General features: G+C 39.9%; 1 protein-coding gene across 37 annotated transcripts in view; it reads left to right on the forward strand.

Annotated features, from left to right (window-relative positions):
• The window catches only part of AFDN (afadin, adherens junction formation factor), a 145,978-nt gene that overhangs the window by 71,224 nt on the left and 53,614 nt on the right, over positions 1-21,140 (forward strand). For 21 of the 37 annotated variants that reach the window (XM_016956634.4, XM_016956646.4, XM_063813683.1 and 18 more), the window contains 10 exons: positions 392-486; positions 1,716-1,978; positions 7,513-7,582; positions 12,369-12,487; positions 16,305-16,366; positions 16,488-16,693; positions 18,620-18,640; positions 19,386-19,531; positions 19,858-19,952; positions 20,382-20,647. In XM_016956634.4, the coding sequence (XP_016812123.3) occupies positions 392-486; positions 1,716-1,978; positions 7,513-7,582; positions 12,369-12,487; positions 16,305-16,366; positions 16,488-16,693; positions 18,620-18,640; positions 19,386-19,531; positions 19,858-19,952; positions 20,382-20,647 (1,343 nt within the window). The remainder of the gene's footprint in view (positions 1-391; positions 487-1,715; positions 1,979-7,512; positions 7,583-12,368; positions 12,488-16,304; positions 16,367-16,487; positions 16,694-18,619; positions 18,641-19,385; positions 19,532-19,857; positions 19,953-20,381; positions 20,648-21,140) is intronic. The other 16 variants (XM_016956640.3, XM_054686511.2, XM_063813685.1 and 13 more) reach the window with 1 other exon arrangement.

Here is a 21,140-nt window from a genome sequence, read left to right on the forward strand (position 1 = left end):
AGCAAGAATACTGCAGGAAAGATCTGGTCCGAAGGGAAGGCCTGTGTGTCTTTGATGAGCTTCATATTGCTACTACAGTTGCTCCTCAGAATCATTAACAAACGTCCAGGGCAGTGCGGTAGAGAAGGCTTTTTCAGTGTAATAAGAATGTGGTGGAGTTAATGCTAGTGTTAGCACTTCGTGTTCATCAGAAACTGATACGTTTATTTCTTATTTTGAATTTTCTCTATCCAGTTTGTTAAATTGTGTTACATAAGTTTGGAGAATTCTTTGAAAAGAAATCCTGAGAAATGAGAACTGTAGTGCCTGAGATAACTTTTTGTTTGTTGGAAATAACATGACAGTAATATTAGACTTTGCAAATAGAGCTGTCTTCCTTCTCTTCTCACAGATGGTTCTGACTCTAGAGATAAGCCAAAGCTTTACCGCCTTCAGTTAAGTGTTACTGAAGTTGGGACAGAAAAGTTGGATGACAACTCTATCCAGGTACGTAGTCTGAGCTTCCTGCTGCAACTCTGACATTCCAGGAGGCATAACGTATTGTACAGAGCCTGCCACATGGTAATGAAAGAAGGAATTATAATTACCGACTTTGTATTTAAATATAAATAATTTATCTACTCTGGGTCACTTTTCTCTGCTTTAGTGTGGAAACAGCAGAATGTGAGTTTATGTTCAAGTTCCACCTCTAGAAATTTGGGCTGGTGATGACATTGCTCTGAAAGTGCTTCCTTTTCTCTAAAAGATGGTGATGATACTTTTATAGGTCTATTTCAGGATTACAGGATATAACCTATGCAGAAGTGCTTATCACTGGGTCTGACACATAGCAGTAGGCATTCGGTAAATTCTAATTAAATTTAGCTTAATATGGTTCTCAAGTACTTAAAACAGAGCTTAACACATTATTTGAATAAATGAAGTCAGAATTTGTCACTTTGAAGTTGAATTCAGGCGAATCACCCTTGCTCTGTACTTAGTTCTCAATTTGTAAGATGATGGGTTCAGATTGTTAATATCATTTTCAATTCTACCATTTCTTCTTTTTAGCACAACACTAAAAATAATAATAGGAATCTTTAATGCTAATGATCTGTTTAGATTTGTCCATTAACCATCTAACAAATATTGGTTAAGATGACTGTATGCCTTTTTTTTTTTTTTTTTTTTTTTTTTTTGAGACAGTCTTACTCTGTCAGCAGGCTGGAGTGCTGTGGCACGATCTCGGCTCTCTGTAACCTCCAACTCCCTGGTTCAAGCAATTCTCCTGCCTCAGCCTCCTGAGTAGCTGGGGTTACAGGCACGCGCCACCACGCCTGCTAATTTTTGTATTTTTCGTAGAGACGGAGTTTCACCATGTTGGCCAGGATAGTCTCGATCTCCTGACCTCATGATCCGCCCATCTCGGCCTCCCAAAGTGCTGAGATTACAGGCGTGAACCACCGCGCCTGGCCAACTGTATGCTTTTTAATGCAAAGTTACAGTATGCCTTAAGTCACTGGGTACTAAAAATAAAAGGTCTGATTGGTTTGACTTTTTTTTGAAAGTTTAATTATTTTTATACTATTGAGGGAAATCCACTTTAAAAGGCACTAAAAATCCAGAGCTTATTAGGTTATATTTGTCATAAAAGGGGTACTCACGGTTTTAACATTCTGTGTTTAAATGCTGTGAACTTCATGATGGGAGTTTCTTTGGTTTCCTTCGGTTTCCAGTTGTTTGGCCCAGGAATTCAGCCCCATCACTGTGACCTTACCAACATGGATGGAGTGGTCACTGTGACGCCCAGAAGTATGGACGCAGAAACCTACGTGGAAGGCCAGCGCATCTCAGAAACCACCATGCTGCAGAGTGGCATGAAAGTGCAGTTTGGGGCGTCCCATGTATTTAAGTTTGTGGACCCCAGTCAGGATCATGCTCTTGCAAAAAGATCTGTGGATGGAGGCCTGATGGTTAAGGGCCCAAGACATAAACCTGGGTAAATAGATTAACCCTAAGATTTAAAATGTTTTGATTATACTTAAAGTAATTCAGATTATTCATAGATATCTTGGCTTTTTATTTTTGTTTCAATTTTTAAAAAAATATCAAAGTGAAGTTTGTGATTTTGGTTCCTATTGTTAACTTGGGTTGGTTTTAGAGGAAAGAAGAAAGGTCTTGACTTTGTCTTAAAATTGGAATTTCTCACTGGTTTTAAATTGTTTATATTTAAACTTTGTTTTTTAGCCAGTATACTAAAACAGTACCTTTTCTTTTGTGAAAAAAAACGTGATGTTCTTTGTAATTATTCAGTGTAACTAAGATTATAAAATTTTTTGAAGTATTCTTTTCTATGACTGATAATGAAACACATTAAGATCTCTTAAGGAATTCAGAATATTTTAGCTCCACCTAGTGCTTTTCTGAAGACTTGCATTGTGGGCTTAGTAAGGGAAAACAGAAAGCCTTTCTTAATGACTATCTAGTAAAATTTTTTTGTAGGTAGGGAATATGACTTCTCCTTTGGTTTTACTTTTTAAAACATTCTGTTAAGCCACTTCATTGTCTATTTTTCATGCTGCTTAAAACAACTGAAAACTCCCCTAGAGTGTAGGCTTTCTTCCTGAAGCACAGACATGAACCCGCGTGGTCTTCCCTGCTTGGCCTTTCCCATTGTTTTGTTCTACGGCATGCCTTTGATTAGCCACCCAGACCTTACACATTGGGCCACATATGACTATTTAGAATTAATGTCTTTCTCCAAGATGAATAGTTGGTGGGTTATCACATATATATATTTTTTTTTTTATTGATCATTCTTGGGTGTTTCTCGCAGAGGGGGATTTGGCAGGATCACAGGACAATAGTGGAGGGAAGGTCAGCAGATAAACAAGTGAACAAAGTTCTCTGGTTTTCCTAGGCAGAGGACCCTGCGGCCTTCCGCAGTGTTTGTGTCCCTGGGTACTTGAGATTAGGGAGTGGTGATGACTCTTAACGAACATGCTGCCTTCAAGCATCTGTTTAACAAAGCACATCTTGCACCGCCCTTAATCCATTCAACCCTGAGTGGATACAGCACATGTTTCAGAGAGCACAGGGTTGGGGGTAAGGTCACAGATCAACAGGATCCCAAGGCAGAAGAATTTTTCTTAGTACAGAACAAAATGAAAAGTCTCCCATGTCTACCTCTTTCTACACAGACACGGCAACCATCCGATTTCTCAATCTTTTCCCCACCTTTCCCCCCTTTCTATTCCACAAAACCGCCATTGTCTTCATGGCCCGTTCTCAATGAGCTGTTGAGTACACCTCCCAGATGGGGTGGTGGCCGGGCAGAGGAGCTCCTCACTTCCCAATAGGGGCGGCCGGGCAGAGGCGCCCCTCACCTCCTGGACGGGGCGGCTGGCCGGGCGGGGGGCTGACCCCCCACCTCCCTCCCGGACAGGGCGGCTGGCCGGGCAGAGGGGCTCCTCACTTCCCAGTAGGGGCGGCCGGGCAGAGGCGCCCCTCACCTCCCGGACAGGGCAGCTGGCCGGGTGGGGGGCTGATCCCCCCACCTCCCTCCCGGACGGGGCGGCTGGCCAGGCAGGGGGCTGACCCCCCCACCTCCCTCCCAGATGGGGCGGCTGGCCGGGCGGGGGGCTGACCCCCCCACCTCCCTCCCGGACGGGGCGGTTGGCCGGGCGGGGGGATGACCCCCCCACCTCCCTCCCGGACGGGGCGGCTGGCCGGGCGGGGGGCTGACCCCCCCCACCTCCCTCCCGGATGGAGCGGCTGGCCGGGCAGAGGGGCTCCTCACTTCCCAGTAGGGGCGGCCGGGCAGAGGCACCCCTCACCTCCCGGACGGGGCGGCTGGCCAGGCGGGGGGCTGACCCCCCCACCTCCCTCCCGGACAGGGCGGCTGGCCGGGCAGAGGGGCTCCTCACTTCCCGGTAGGGGCGGCCGGGCAGAGGTGCCCCTCACCTCCCGGACGGGGTGGCTGGCCGGGCGGGGGGCTGACCCCCCCACTCCCTCCCGGATGGAGCGGCTGGCCGGGCAGAGGGGCTCCTCACTTCCCAGTAGGGGCGGCCGGGCAGAGGCGCCCCTCACCTCCCGGACAGGGCGGCTGGCCGGGCGGGGGGCTGACCCCCCCACCTCCCTCCCGGACGAGGAGGGAGGACGCTCCTCACTTCTCAGACGGGGTGGCTGCCGGGCAGAGGGGCTCCTCACTTCTCAGACGGGGCGGTTGCCAGGCAGAGGGTCTCCTCACTTCTCAGACGGGGCGGCCGGGCAGAGACGCTCCTCACATCCCGGACGGGGCGGCAGGGCAGAGGTGCTCCCCACATCTCAGACGATGGGTGGCCGGGCAGAGACGCTCCTCACTTCCCAGATGTGCCCGGCCGCCATCCCATCTAGGAAGTGAGGAGCGCCTCTTCCCAGCCGCCATCACACTTGGAGCCTTTTTTGAGCGGATGCGGATTGGTATCACATATATTTATTTGTAAAGTTCACAGCTGTTTAAGATCCATCCCCAGCTGCTCACCTCACCTTGCACCCCAAGTGTCAGCAAATGACCATACCTGTGGCATCCAAGGAAACCAGCATGTGCTTTTCCTCCCTGCTTCCCAAGAAAATCCATTTCTTTCTAACACTTTCATCTTTAAACTAGTGTATTTAAACCCATCCTTCCGTTCTTCACAGCTTTTAACTGTTTCTTTCTGAAGGTGATGTTTTTCATTGATCAGCCGTGTCCCTATTTCCTGTCCCTTGTCATTCATTAGCTTTACATGGGCTCTTTCCTTCAGTAGCGAGTCATGATTTCATGCTTAGATGTTCATTTCAATCATCAACTTTTCTTCAGCCCTGTTTCTTCCCTTCAGCATCAAAAATCTTGATCTGGTATATCCTGACTCCCTGTTTATTTTTTAGGCTCACTGAGGTTTGTCCAAAGAGATTATGTATTGTCTGAAACAGTTTCTTCCGCTGCGTGTTACATGTGGTCTCTCAATAGTACCTATAGTTATTGCCCCTTATATACAAATGCCCTTTATTCTTGAGTTGTAATATATTTCTTGTGACATGTGTTACTCCTAGTGTTACTGTCCATCTCTGTTCTCTGTATAAACACAGTTCTAGTAGCAGCCTGTGTCCCACACCTAGTCTGCCCTTCGGTTTTGCTTGTAATGTTTTTATATGTGTGAGACAATCTCCTACTGTATTTTTGCCATGTGGATCCTGCTTTGGAAGCCTGCAGATGTCTCTTCCTACCATATTTCTGGCCAACAGCAGAGATCATTGAAGAACATGGCTTAGGTTTCAATGAGGAGAATGTGCTGTGAAATTTTGTTACTATTGTTAGGTATTTTTCTGGCAAATCTGGTAAAAGCTGCTTGGCGGCTGAACATACCATCCATAAATTAGAAAGGACTCTTGTTTTTTTAGGAACATTAATTTTGCTCTAGTGTCAAACGATTGTGACAGATTCTGGCTAGATAACTCACATACCCTCCAATGCAGATTTCATAGTGTGTCTTCAAATCCTACTGATGGTTATAAACGAGTGGCAAAGTTTGATATTGATAGTCAGTTTGGGAATTTTAGGGCCTCCTGGTGATACACTGACTCATTAATTGATTTGTTAATCTAGTTTACAATTATCAAGTACCCAGGGCATGAGTTACTATTCTCTGAATGCTGGGAGGAGTGACACATGATTGTTACAGTCAAAGGTCATAGTTTGATAATTTCAAAGTCATGTTATAAAGTCACTTTGGTTGGTCTTGTCCACATATCCAGCCTGCAGTAAAAACGAGCCATGTTAAAGCTTGAAAGAGGTAGCTTTGGTGGGAAAAGTTAAAGAATTTTGCATGGTGGAAATTTGTTGTTCTAGGATGATAATTGTAAGTGGAATCAAGAAGGCTTTGATTCTACTCACATACTACCCACAAGAGGAAGTTAGGGGTGGACACTGCTGTGTGCAGCTTTGGTAGGTGGCAGAGAAGCTGGCCTGCCGTCATTGTTACTCCTGTTGTCAGAGCCGATAGCTGGACTGAATCTCCCACTCAAACTGATGGGAGCCAGCAGGGCATTTCCATGTTTTTGTGAATATCTTGGTGATAGATTATGAGTATTTAATTTCAGAAAATTGGTAATATAGTGCAGAAAGTTGTGTGCAGAAAATTGACAATTATTTGGCCTTTAGTAAAAACTTTTACTCTTTCAAAAGTTACTATTTTAAAGCATGGTATTATTTTGCATTACAAAATGGTTTTATTTTCTTAGTGGTGAGATAGAGGAGAAATTTGTACCTGCTCTTCTAATCTGAAAAGTTGTTTTCAACTTTTACATTACTTCCTTGTTTCTATTGGTTGAGTGTAAATAAAAGTTTCCCATTACCATGCTGCTTTGAAATTAGACCATATATTAATATTTTTCAAGTATTATAACGGGACATTTCATTCTTTTTAAATTATGTTTTACAGAAATCCAGGAAATTTAAATACTAATTCATCCTTGTTGGTTTCCAGGTGTTTTTAGGGCTTTTTTTGTGGAGGTGGGGAGGGCACTCTCCCATGAGCTGGGACCAGTGAGTTGCATTCACCCTTCATTTGTGCTGAAGAATGTAGTCGGTCCCAGCTTGTTAGACTCTTCAATCTTCATAATGAGATTTTGCTTATGAGTTAGTTTTTCAAAGTGACATATTTAGAAATTTTGATATTTTGAGATATTTGAAGAATCAGTTTAAACTAGGATAATTTTTGATTTGCTTGCTAACATTATCAAAAATGTCCCACTTTTTAATTTGTAGCCTAAGTAGTGATACTCATGTGCTTTACAAAAATAATCAGATTGACTTTCAAATAGGAGAGAAGCTCACCCCTGTTCCTCATGTGTCACTTTCCCTGTGTCCATAAATAGGGCCGCTGGCACTTCAACCTTGTACACCTCATTTATATGCCATTTGCTGCCTGGATAGACTTACATAATGAAATAACCTGGTTTTTTATGTTCCGTTTCTTGTATAGTTAAAAAAAAAAAAATACGATCGGGCCGGGCGTGGTGGCTCATGCCTGTAATCCCCAGCACTTTGGGAGGCTGAGGTGGGCGGATCACCTGAGGTCAGGGGTTCGAGACCAGCCTGGCCAACATGGTGAAACCCCATCTCTACAAAAAATACAATAATTAGCCGGGCATGGTGGCCCTTGTCTGTAATACCAGTTATTTGGGAGGCTGAGGCAGGAGTATCACTTGAACTGAGGAGGCAGAGGTTGCAGTGAGCCGAAATTGTGCTACTGTACTCCAGCCTGGGCAACAGAGTGAGACTTCATCTCAAAAAAAAAAAAAAAAAAAGATCCTGGGAATATTGAGTATATACCAGTAAAGAAAGTTCATAAGGTGGTTTTTTAATTCTGTAAGTTCATGTGCTGAAAACAGAGCAATTTCTTAAAAATCTTTGACATTTGGTATTTTAGTTCTTCCTTGTGTATTAAGAAGAGACTATGCCTGTCATTGGAATGTTATTAAGTCAGTGTGTTTCTTGTTTTATCCCATCAGAATTGTTCAGGAGACAACTTTTGATTTGGGAGGAGATATTCATAGTGGGACAGCATTACCGACAAGCAAGGTAGGTAATTATGGATTACCTGATAGAAATGTGCTTGCTATAGGACACCATGGATGAATACAGTAGTGGTGGGGGATGTGTTCCCCTTATTTGTGGGGGATGTGTTCCAAGACCACCGGTCAATGCCTGAAACCATAAATAGTACAGAGCCCTATGGATACTATGTTGTTTTCCTGCATATATGTACCTGTGATAAAGTTTAATTTATAAAATAAGCACACTAAGACATTAACAACAATAACTGAAGATAAAATGGAACAATATATATTATAACAATATACTCAAATAAGAGGTATGTTAATTTGGTCTCTGTCTCCTCTCTCAAAATATCTTATTGTATTGTACTCACCTGTTTTTGGACTGCAGCTTACCACAGGTAGCTGAACTGTAGAAAGTGAAACTGCAGATAAGGGGGACTCCAGTAAACTGGTAATAGGTGCACTTATAAAACATCTTTGTAAAAACAGACTTCCCAGTGGCCCCAAATGTGGGTTGTCCTAATCTGCTGTGTTGTTTGTTAGTGATACATAAAAGAAAGTTACCAGATCTTTCTTTTCTCTAAGGCCAGGTTGAAGCAGAGCCTTCATGTTTGCTAGGCTTTCTCCTGTGTAGTTAGCCTTGCTCAGTCAGAGTACCCTTAATACACTCCTTTTATTAACCCTTCAGTTTAGGTACTAAATCCCATTCATCAGTTAACTTCTCAGACACTTTGCTTCCATAATGATCCCTTATCTCTGGAATAATCAGTTCATTTCCTTTCTCATTTTCATTCTCTATTACTGGATAACAAACCACTCCAAAACTTTGTGGCTAAACAGCAGCCAATTTATTTGTTTACCATTGTGCAATCTGGTTTGAGCTCACCTGGGCAGTTTGTTTGCTGGTCTTGCTGGTGGTGACTGGTGTGACCACCTTCACCTAGGAGATCAGTTGGTAGCCAGTGGCTGGAGTGCAGGGCCCACTGACCCTCTCTCTGTGCTATCTCACGTCCTCTCCATGGGACCTTTAGCCCCATTGGGGCAGCCAGAAGTCGTAGTGTTGTGGGACCTCACAAGAACCACGGAGCTTCCAGGCCTTCTTGAATGTTAGGCCCAGAACTGACACAACCCCGTTTCCTCCACCTTTCATTGGTTAAAGCAAATACAGGCCCAGTCCAGATTCAGGAGGAAGGCACTACTCAAGGTGTGATTTATTGAATGCCATGGTGCCACAAACTCCTATGATCCTGGAGTGTTCTCATCAGCATCAAAACACGTTACAGTGTCTTCTCTTTTAGAAAACTCTTTATACCCCTCCAGTTTTGACCCCATTTTTCTACTCCTGTTTGCTACACAGCTTCTTGGGGAAAAAAAAATCATCTATGCTTGCTCCCTCCACTTCCAAACTCCATGTTCTTTCCTCTGCTCCTGTTCATTCTTGCCCCTCCCTCCACAGGGACTGTCTGTCAGGGGGACTGATGACCTCCCAGGTCCCAAATCTGGCACGCATTTTGTCCTGTCTTACTTGTTGCAGGAGTTTTTAGCCAGGCCACAACCACGTACTTGATGCACTTTCTTCTGTTGGCTTCTAGGGTATATTACCCTCCTATAAACCAACTAGTAGTGGTTTCTCCTTGGTTTGATTTGTTGGTACCTCTTCCTCTTATGCTTCACTCCTAAAGTTTGGAGGGCCAGGGTTTCAGATGTAGGGCACCAATCTGTTTTCTTCCTGCATCTTTCCTAGGTGAGCTTACCCTGTTGCCTGAGTTTAAATACCATCTAATGTTAATTATCCACTAATGTGTACCTTTGGTTCTGACCTCTCCAGACGCATATCTCTCTCTCTTTTTTTTTTTTTCTTCCTGAGACAGAGTCTGCTCTCTCTCCCAGTTTGGAGTGCAGTGGCATGATCTCGGCTCACTGCAACCACTGCCTCCCAGGTTCAAGTCATTCTCCTGCCTCTGCCTCCTGCGTAGCGGAGATTACAGGCACCTGCCACCATGCTTGGCTAATTTTTGTATTTTTTAGTAGAGATGGTGTTTCGCCATGTTGCCCAGGCTGGTCTTGAACTCCTGAGCTCAGGCAGTCTGCCTGCCTCGGCTTCCCAAAATGCTAGGATTACAGGTGTAAGCCACCGCACCCAGCCCCTATTCATATCTCTAAAGGTTTACTTGACATATCCACTTGCATATCCTGTACATATTTCAAATTAAATCTAGCTAAAAGAAGACTAGATTTTCTTTCTTAACAAACTTTCCCTGATCCTTCCCCACCTTAGAGGACAATACTACCATCTGCAGCGTTGCTCCAGTGGAAACCTCTTCCCCGTTCCCAGTTGGTCCCTTCCTTCTCTCAGCCTCTGCGTGCAGGGGTTCGTTCCTCTGCCTCTCTGGCTTAGGCTGCAGCCATCACATGGCGGGAGGACCACACGGCCCCAAGAGCAGCCTCTTCCATTCTACCCAGCTCATCATTCTCCTCACATTTAAAAAATGTAAATTAGATTCTAGTTACTGTTCTGCTTTCGAAGCCCCTGGTGGCTTCCCAACCCATATATCAGTCTTCACCCTGACTTGCTCAGCCCCTATGCCCTGAGCCTGCTTCCTCTCAGCGTGTCTCTGTTGCTCACTCAGGCCACACGAGGCTTCCATCCTGTGCCCGTGCCTGCCTCTTTCCTCCCATTGGAAGGCCTTTCTTGTGCTAGTGTTTGTGCTTTTGTCTTTGCTTTTCACACTCTGGCCTCTTCTTGTCTCAGACCTCAGCTTAAAGCCACATTCCTGAAGAGGTTGTCCCTGAGCATCCTGTCACTGTCACAGCACCTGATGTAAGTTATTTATGTGGTCTTTATTACCATCCAATACCTGCTGTGTTTGTTGACCAGCTGTAGAATGTGAACTCTGCAAGTGGGGCTCCTGTTTCATACGTCATTGCTGTATTTCTATTGCACTTTTCTTAAAAAATGCCTGCTGTGTAGAAGACTCTTTGGAACCATCTCATGAATAATTGAATGAGCCGAAGAAAACTGTCTTTATAAAAATTTTCGTTTCTTAAAAAAATGTGTAGTCCACAAAGAAGACTTGGTAAATAGAGGAAAAAAGTAAAAATGAAAATCTGTCATCCACAATTTATAGTTGACCTTTGATTGTAATGTTGTGAGGGGTCCTTTTCTGGACTCTGGTATGGGTCTATATGTTCATGTATGCATTTTAACACACTTGGATATATTTGTCTCCACACACACCTTTCTTGCTTTCTTCAGCTGTTACTCTGTGAGCATTTTTTAGTACTTAAAAGTCACTTAAAAACAAATGAAAACCATTCTGTAGTATGTAAGCATATAAACATACTCCAATTTCTTTATCCATTGCCCTATTACTAGTCATTTATAACAATTTTTTAATATTGTGTAAATAGTATTGCCATCCATTGACCAGCAATTGTGTTTCTATAAATCTGTCTTATGGGCTGGACGTGATGGCTCACGCTTGTAATCCCAACACTTTGGGAGGCCGAGGTGGGTGGATCATGAAGTCAGGAGATCGAGACCATCCTGGCTAACATGGTGAAACCCTGTCTCTACTAAAAATACAAAAAGTTAGCCGGGCGTGGTGGCAGGCACCTGTAGCCCCCAACTCAGGAGGCTAAGGCAGGAGAATGGCGTGAACCTGGGAGGCGGAGCTTGCAGTGAGCTGAGATCGCGCCACTGCACTCCAGCCTGGGTGACAGAGCAAGACTCCCGTCTCAAAAAAAAAAAACAAAAAACTCTTATGGAAGGATTCATTGGGTGTGTATATAAATATATTTACAAGCATAATTGTCTTGTCACTCTGTACGGATGAACATTTTAAATGATGTAATAAAGCATTGGTTTAATGAAGTATGATGAATAGACAACAAAATGTTATACAGCCATTACAAGTCTGTAATATAAAAATAAGTGATATTGTAAGATGTTTGTAACATCTGAAAAAGTGTTTTTTTATCAAGAAGATTGTAAATCCCATTTATGGAAAATATGAAAAGCTGGAAAGACGTACAGTACAGTAATAATCGCTAGGTGATAAGAGAAACATGATTTTTTATTTACTACTTGTGCCCAGTTTCTGTAGTAAGCAGATGTAATAAGAAATTTTACATGAAATTTTTTCTACAGTGAATTTCATTGTATAAAATTTTTTCTTTTCTGGTGATTTTCTTAATGTAGGTAACTCATCCTTTTGTCTGCCTACAAATTCCATACAAATGGTTAGAATTGTATACTTTTTAGAAGTATTTAAATATACCTGATTGGGTTACCATATAATATGTGTTTTCCCCGGTGTTGATTAAGGGCAAGAAAGAAGCCACTTTCTGTACTGAATTCATTAGGTATTGAGCTATAAGGAGTAGGATTTCTAAATCTGTTCCGAGAAGTAATAAACTTTCAAAAGACCCTGCCTCTTCATGTTGTACATATTTTCTTATCTCTTATCCTGATTTTAAAATAACTTGTTGGAATCGAATTACTATTAATGTACTTTTAGAAAAATCATCGTGTGTGTGTTACCAGCTTTGCCTGCCTGTGTTTTAAAGGCAACTCCTAGCTCTTTGAGAATGAAAGTGGCTGGGCGTCTTCCTGTGCTTTAATACCAGTGTGCTTTGGGCACTCCCTTTGGACATAGTGTCCCCAGCATTGCTTTGTTATTTCCTGGTCTGTGTTCTTGCCTGCCCTGCTTGGCAGCCCTGTATCAGATCTCTGCTTGCAACGCTGAGTGTCAAGCTTGGTTGGTCTGTGTGAGGTTCTAAACCCATTGTGCTTTCTCTCCACTTAGAGCACCACTAGGCTGGACAGCGACAGAGTGTCGTCTGCCTCTAGCACAGCCGAGCGGGGAATGGTGAAGCCGATGATCAGAGTAGAACAGCAGCCAGATTATCGCAGGCAAGAAAGCAGGTAGGAAACACATCATTTTTCAGTGGTGAAAGTACTGAAAGTATTCCTAAAAAAGGGTTGGGATAAAGATTGTTGAATTTATAAAGGTTCAGCTGACATGTTTACAATGTTAGCAATAATATTTTAAGGGCATTTCCTTTCTGTGTTATTGAATTGAAAGAAATGCTTTACCAATAATTAAATCCCTCACTTATATGCCACAGTGTTATCAAATTGAAATAAGAATACATTGAATTAAAATGTTGCCATTTAAAATTTGCTACTTTGTAAAAACATAGAGAAAGGGAGTTTTTATAGGATTTTAATATTTGATGATTTTTGTATTTAGAAAAATCTGGTCATTTCACTCATTTCTAGAAGAAATCTTCATCTGTTTAAAAATACGTAAGACCAAAAATGATTTTGAAACAGATTTTAAGAATTATAAATGCCATATTATGTCTTGTGCTCTAATGTGATGTGTCTCCCTGTGGAGATAGATGGAGGATGAATTATTTTTTTTTTTCTGACATTGTTCTTGCCGATTTCTCTGGGCAGAGAACTGTCTTTTGTTATTTCCTTGTCTTATGATTTTTAACGTGTCACCTTAATCAGAATCCTATTTCCTTGTGACCTCTAGAATTATTTAAATGTTGCAGAGTAATATCTTTGCATTAAACATGGTGGATAAATAACAGATACTGACTAGTGGAACCAGCAGCATGATTTGGTGCTGAACACCTCTACCCCAGAGCTCTGCGGGAACTCAGACAGAAATAGAGAAAGACTGCATGCCTTCTATGGCATTCTCATTATCAGCAGTGAAACTGGCAGCATTCCCCCTTTGGGGCTTTTCAGATAGATTTTTGAAGAGGCCATTCTGTTTCCTTCAAAGATCCAGTCAGTGAGGCAGTTAGATGAGGCAGGCGACTTGCCCAGGGTCACCTATCAGTTCAGTTGCAGGTGACGAAGACACAGTTCTTCAGTTTCCCAACTTCCAGCAGAGGGCACACTGGATATTGCAGGATTTTAATATCATTCATCACCAGTTATACGTGTGTAGACTCATAAGGGAATCCCAGGTTTTAACTTTATTTTTATTGTGGATTTTTGGTTCTAATGCAAGATTTTTATTGGCTATGTGAATCTTATTACATGTGATAATAAATAGTTTACTTTCCGTGTTTGTACTTGTTTTTGTTGGTGGATTATGGAGTAGGATGTTCAGAATGGTAAATTGGTATTGTAAGGAATACCTCTATGTATTTCTAAGGTGTGACTGAGAAGTATGAATCATAGTTCTTAGCTCATAAATATTTGAGTAAATGAATTCACACGAGGGAGTGGATTGATTAGGATAATGCTTTTAATATATGCAAAATTAGTGATTAATATAGTGTCAAAATAGTAATATGGTTAATTGTATGTCAGGAATTATTTTTTACCATAAACACATAATTTAATTTTACAAGGTAAGATTAGTTTGCAGAGTTATTAAAGGCTTTATTTTAATTATAAACTATGTTGTTTTGTTGCTGTTACTACAATGATGAGAACAGATGAGCCTTTCTGCTCCATTCTTTGTTTTTCACATGGGCAGTGTTGTAATAAGCACTACTTAATTTAACTGATGCAGTCATGAAAAATTTAAACATGTTTAAAATGCTAATATTAGTGAAGGAAAAAACCCTTTTGAATGGAGGGGACGACTTTTAATTGTCACTAAATTTTTTTTTCTTTTATCAATGACAATGTAAACACTTTTTTACCAGATTTGTTAAAATATAATTGGTAAAGTTTACTCAGGTTCACTTTATGAGATATATAACTGCCTAGCTACAATTTTAGATGTCTGTAAATATGGGAATATAAGGGAGATGTGTTAAAATAATTGATCATTTAAATTACATTGTTTATAGAGGCATTTTTCTTTTCCTTAATTGTTGAGTTAAATCATTAGATCATAAACTAAATAATCAACTCTGAAACGTATAATTTGATAAAAAGAAGATTTGGGTTATATTTATTATTAGTAAAATATTTGGTTATATTTTTATTATTTTGTATAAACATATTCATTTCTCTTTATTCATTTTTTGGTGCATGGAGAAGGTGAGGATGGAGGGAAGAGAATGGTTTGCTGTTGAAAAAAAAATTAGTTAGCCAGTCTGTAAACTATTATAAATCTGTAATCATCATAAGTTATTCCTTTTTATTTTTGAAGGAAAGTTTTTTATTATCTATATTAACTTATTTAATGAGTGGACCAGCAATTCCAAATACTTAATTCTGGCCGTACAGTACCAGTTGTCTAAGATTAACAGACACATTGCTGCTGAAATGACTGTTGTTGAAGTCACTAATGAGTATTTCTCATTCCAATATCAAGATAACTGTGTTGACTTTCCATTTCACCAAATAAGATTTATTTGAGTAAGTATTAGTCTCAGTTTAAGTCAATATTTAACTCAAGTAGAGATGTTCATCACAGTTTAAGTCATTAATATCCCCACAATTTCATTTTTCATTAAGTTTGCGGAAGGCAAAACACATGTTCCCTGGCTCTTACTGTCAATTTAAATTTTCTTATTTTTTCAGAGACATTTTTGAGAATTCTTCCTGGTTATCTCTGTTAAAGTTGAACTAAAATGATAAAGACATTGAAATGTTCAGGAAGCTAATCACTTGACTATGTGTTTCGTTGGTTTTTGGTAAATATTGTATATAAAATACAGTGGGTAGCAAACTTAGAGTAATAAGTAAATGGCTTGAAGTTCTAATCACATGGCTAAGTGAAAGAATAAGCTGAGCATTATTCCTTGAGAAAAGCATAAATCTACAAAGATAAGGAAATCTAAACTGGATTTGTAATTTATTATCTTACACATTTAAAGAGTCTGTGCCTAGCAATGGCTTTCAAAATGCTTTTGAACTGTGGTTATAACACAAGATTATATCTTACGTTGTGCTCTGGTGAACACACATACAAATGTATATTCAACTGAAAGAGTAGTTTCACAAAACAGCCTTCTGCCCTGCCAATGGGTGATGACACACTGTTTGAAGAATATTTTTATAGAGATAGAAATGAACCTAACTTTTGAATTAATTTGATCTGAATACCTGGAAATAGATAAACATCAGCACAATGCTAGTTTTTATAAATGTTCCAAATTATAGTTTCTTTGTATTTATAATTTTTGACAGTTCCTTATTTGTGTAGTGTCAGGCTAAATGGTGGAAGGGACCTGGAATTTATGTGACCATAAGAAGAAATGTGAGTGAGTAGAACATCTCTTTATAAGGCATGCATCACTGTAAGCATTGGAAAATGATGATGGTAATGGCCGAAGGACACTTGCTGTGGTCAGCTTGTCTAACCCTGTGTCAGCAGAGAAAGACAAAGTCCAGGTCTTAGGAAGCTTTTCCCTTTCAGTATAAGAACTCCGTTTCAAGCTTGGCATGGTTAGTTTTTCTTTGTGTCACTTAGTACTTTCTTTTCAGTGTTACCTGAGCCATAGCTGTAGCAGATGCAAGACAGACCGATCCCTGTATTAGACATGAAGTGTTCATTAATAATCCAGAATCACGTCAGATCTGCTGTCATGGCGGCGGCATATACTTCAAGGAACTAACCTTCTTAGAGGAGTCGTGATAAGATCACTCCCAATGCATTATTTGATTAGGCTACATCTGAAAACAAGGGATATTTTATTATTTTACATTGGAAAGATTAGTATATAGATTTAAAAAGTAGTTGCGGGAATCTACACAGGTTGTCAGTAATATTGTTAGCCATGTGACCTTATTTTAAGTGATGTCAGCTTTCTTCTTTTAGAACACAGGATGTTTCTGGGCCTGAACTGATACTACCTGCAAGCATTGAATTCAGGGAAAGTTGTGAGTAATTTCAGATTTCATTGTCAATGAATTATTTCTTGATCCATTTTACTCCATCTGATTTTCACATTCGTTTTTATTCTTTTTTCCTTTTTTCTTTGTTTTTGAAATCTTTCCACAGCTGAAGATTCATTTTTGTCTGCCATTATAAATTATACTAATAGCTCTACAGTCCACTTTAAGTTGTCCCCTACATATGTATTATATATGGCATGCCGGTATGTATTGTCCAACCAGTACAGACCTGACATCAGCCCTACAGAGCGCACACATAAAGTCATTGCAGTCGTCAACAAGATGGTGAGCATGATGGAGGGCGTCATCCAGGTACGTTCCAGCCGGCCAGCCATGCTCCTCCAGTGATTGTGGTTGTAATTGCTAAGCCAGTGAATTCAGCTTCTTTAAGGCTTCTCATTTGGTTACATGTTTGACTCTAAAGATTTTTTTCTAAAATAGAAGTTATGTAAATATTATAGGAAAATGTATAACTTTAAAGAGTTGAAAGGAAATGCAAGCTTTTTTCTATTTTGTTTTCCCTGTAAAACTTCAGCATAAGTGAAGTTAACTTGTAGTAATAGTTGTGAGAAAGTGCTGAGACTGTTGTGGGCTTTTGTAGAATTTTTTCTGTGAATAATTTGTTGAGATGAAATTCATATAATATTAACCATTTTGATGTGAACAATTCAGTCACATTTGGTGCATTCACAGTGTTGTGCAGCCACCACCCCTGTCGGTTCCAAAACGTCTCCATCACCTCAGAGTGATACCCCTCAAGTAGTTCCTGGGGTTTTTCTTTTCCCCCGTTCCCTGGTAACGCCTTCTTAGACTTTTTAAAAATGGTTCTCAAAAGTCACTTGCTCCTGTGTAATGAGCCTAGACGTTGGTAGTAATTGGGCTTTTTGATAGCACATGTGTAGGTGTAATGGACATTGTAACATACTTCTCACTTAAAATGAAATTCCATCATAAACCTGTTTTCAAAATTTCAGAAGATAAAGGTATTTTGTTGGTAGAATGGTTTGACTGCTTTACGTACTTTCTGTCCCGATCTACAGTTGATAAAATTTTCATAGCAATTTTTCATCTACAGATGATTTGAAGATTTAATCTTTAAAGTTCTTAAAAGTAAATGTACAGATTTTTTCAGTTTTTCTGAATCACTTGTCAATGTTGTTATTTAACTTAATAAAACTCTAGTTATATAATGTTAATAACATAGATAGATTGGTTGCTTTTCTCCTGGCAGGATCATTTGAGGGAAACTAAGATCTTTTAGTTCCTTCAGAATTGTTTTCAAAGGCCAGAATTTTTCAAGAAATGTTTCTTTTATATTTGAGTGATTAGCATGAGTTTGATAGGGTTATGCTTCTTTTACCCAAGTTAGGAAATAGGTAAAAAAGAAAGTCATTTTATTTGGATACCGTTTTGTTACTTTCATATCATTATTTTATAAACAAACATGGATTTCCTTTTCAGTTGTCATTCAAAGCCATTGTCTGTCTTCTATCATGTTTGGACTTACTAAGCCTGTTTCGAATTGTGAGACACCCGTCATAAAACTACCCTTGATAGCCTTTTCGTTATTGATGTGAACTAGTCAGTGAAATCACCATTATCAAACAAGTCTTTTAAACTTCAGATTTAGGTTTAGTATCCAGTGGGGAGAATCTTAAAGTAGTGGAAAAGAACTGTGGTAGTGAATAATTTAAATTCTATTTTCAAAAAACAAAGAATTTACTCCTTTTAGTATAGGTATAAGTTATTTATACACTTTTAAATTCGAATCTTCTCAGCTTTTATTTTGATTGTTTCTTGGTCTTTCCTGTCTCTTCCATTCCTATTAATTAATCTAGGGGAATGGACTTTCACCTTATTAGGTACCTTTTAAGTAAGTAGTAAGCACACCATATCACTGAAAGATGTTCGTTCACAAGTCCTTCCATTGTAAATCTTTTAAAGAGATCAGTGTGTTCATGTGTGTTTATTGTAACATCATATTTATTGATAAACTCTAAAAATGCAGTTAGTTATTGTGCCAGTGGTAAGAACATAAAACTAATCCTTTAGGTCGTATACTTCTAAAGGTGCTTCAGAACCATAAATGAAAATGTTATTTTGGAAATAACATAACTAAATGTCGTACCTTCATGTCGTACCTTCATATTAGTGTTTTGATTTTTTTAAACTATCATGATTGTTTACAAGTTTCTTTCTCTCGTTCTGCTTGATTTCCCCTCGTCTGTTTTTCTCCAGGAAGTAGACCAGGTTGACCAGGTAGGACATCTGCTGGGAGCTGATCCTAGCTGTGTTGCTTAGCCAAGTTTCTCATGCTGCTCCCATGTCAAATACAGTAATACAACAGCTGGACTGAACAGCTCATAACACTCATTCAGCAACTGAGACATGCAGTACTAAAACCCTTTTTGACTGTGCAACCTTTATCGGCATTTCATAATTTCTGCTTAATGCACTTCAGTGTGGATATGAAATGACAAAAGTTCTGTTTCTTCTCTTTATTATTTATCCTTGGTTCCTATTCTTTGGATCTCATCTGAGGTTGCCTGGCCTGCACATGTGGTCGGGAGAGGATGTGATAGATCAGTACTTGATACTGAGTTGCATGGTGTCCAAGCCAGTGACTACAAGTATCAGGGTGGCTGTGGGTAACCATGGATACATGTATGTATACTGCACAGACTACCAGATAATGCACGGTCTACAATTTGGTGTTATATTATTTGATATCTCCATTTCTCCGCTGATTCCATCTATAAATTGTAGCTAACTGAATCCATATGTCTATGTGCATGAATCCTAAGAAATAGTTGCAGTGGTTATTTACTTCCCATTGCTATGTATGCACCCAAATTATTTTGCAAATATCTGGTATCTGTGGTAAATACCTTGGTGAAATGGGAAGGTACTGGTCTATCTTCAGCAGCTTTTCAAGAGCATTCCTTTATATTTTTATTACTTTTGTTTATTCTCTGTTGCTTATGGAAATGTGTTCTGTCTACAGAAACAGAAGAATATTGCAGGGGCACTTGCCTTCTGGATGGCAAATGCATCTGAACTTCTCAACTTCATTAAGCAAGACCGAGACCTTAGTCGGATCACACTGGATGCTCAAGATGTTTTAGCACATTTGGTTCAAATGGCATTTAAGTAAGGAACACATTTTTGAAGGCGGCACTACTCTAAATAATTAAGTCATTTGTTTTCTTATTCAGTTTTCCAAACTAATTTTAAGATTTATATTTACCTTGATTGAAGGTGAATATAAAGAAGCATACATTTTTGCAAAATGTATTAACTACCTATAGTTATATCCTTAATATAGTTATACTGAATTCAGTGAGCTATGTTTCAAGATTCCACATTTTTTTTTTAATGGAAAATATTTTTTAAGAGTCCAGATTGCTTCCCATGTGATAACATGTCTGACAATAGCTGTCTGTCATGCTAAGATTAAATTGTCTATGTATTTTCAGATACTTGGTTCACTGTCTTCAATCAGAACTTAATAATTACATGCCAGCCTTTCTAGATGACCCTGAAGAGAACAGTCTGCAAAGACCAAAAATAGGTTAGGATGTTTTCTGACTCTCTCCCTCTATCCCGCTTCCTTCACGTTTAGCATCATTTTAATGCTTAGCGTAGGTAAGTGGAGGTGTTTTTAAAATAAATGGGATGTCCTTTTGGGTTTGGCAATCTTTAATAAATTTTAACTACTATTTGTTTTGTTTACAGATAGTTCTTATTTTGGTGTGTCATGCTGGCCATACTCTTTAAAAACTCTCTTAAGGCCAAACTAATGATGTTAAGTGTAATTAGTTAATAACTATATGTAGTTTAAGATCATGTCACTGTTTCCTCTTGGAATGAAGTTGATATTTTTAAAGTAATTAAACAGCACTTACTACCATAGGTACCATTATCTAAATCTGCTGCACATTCAAAGGCTTCTTCCTGGATGACATTTTGCTCCTCTTGTCCTCTCATCCTGTCTGGGCAGATGATGTGCTGCACACGCTCACAGGAGCCATGTCCTTGCTACGACGCTGCAGAGTCAATGCCGCCCTGACCATCCAGCTCTTCTCTCAGCTCTTCCACTTCATCAATATGTGGCTGTTCAATAGATTGGTGACCGACCCAGATTCGGGGCTGTGCTCCCATTACTGGGGTGCAATTATCCGTCAGCAGTTGGGCCATATTGAAGCCTGGGCTGAGAAGCAGGGGCTGGAACTGGCTGCGGACTGTCATCTGAGCAGGATCGTGCAGGTGAGTGCTGGTGCCACTCCCCAGCTCATGTGCTTTATGGTAAAGGCATCTGATCTTTATGATGAGCAAGAGCTTCAATGCAGCAAAACCTCAATACCCTCTTTTTGGGGTTTTTCGTATGTACAAATAATGAAGTAGTGCTATGTGAGTACTTGGGCTGCGGTTACAAAGTACAGATTAGTTTTTCACTGTATTAATTGTATGCCATAATTGTTACTGTTAAGTACTTAAGCCTGAATAAATCTAATAAAATGATTGCTTATAGATACATAAAAATTCAGAGTTAGAAATGGTGGTGACACCAGGCAACTGCAGATTGTTTACATGGTTTGTTTTCTGATAATTTAATGTACACAAACTTTGTTTCATGCACAAAGTTATTTCAAATATTGTATGAAATTACCTTCAGTCTGTGTGTATAAGGTGTATATGAAACAAATTTCATATTTAGACTTGGGTCCCATCCCCAAAGGTATCTCGTATATGTCAATCT

Source organism: Pan troglodytes, chromosome 5 (genome assembly GCF_028858775.2).
Source record: "Pan troglodytes isolate AG18354 chromosome 5, NHGRI_mPanTro3-v2.0_pri, whole genome shotgun sequence".
Lineage (NCBI taxonomy): Eukaryota > Metazoa > Chordata > Mammalia > Primates > Hominidae > Pan > Pan troglodytes.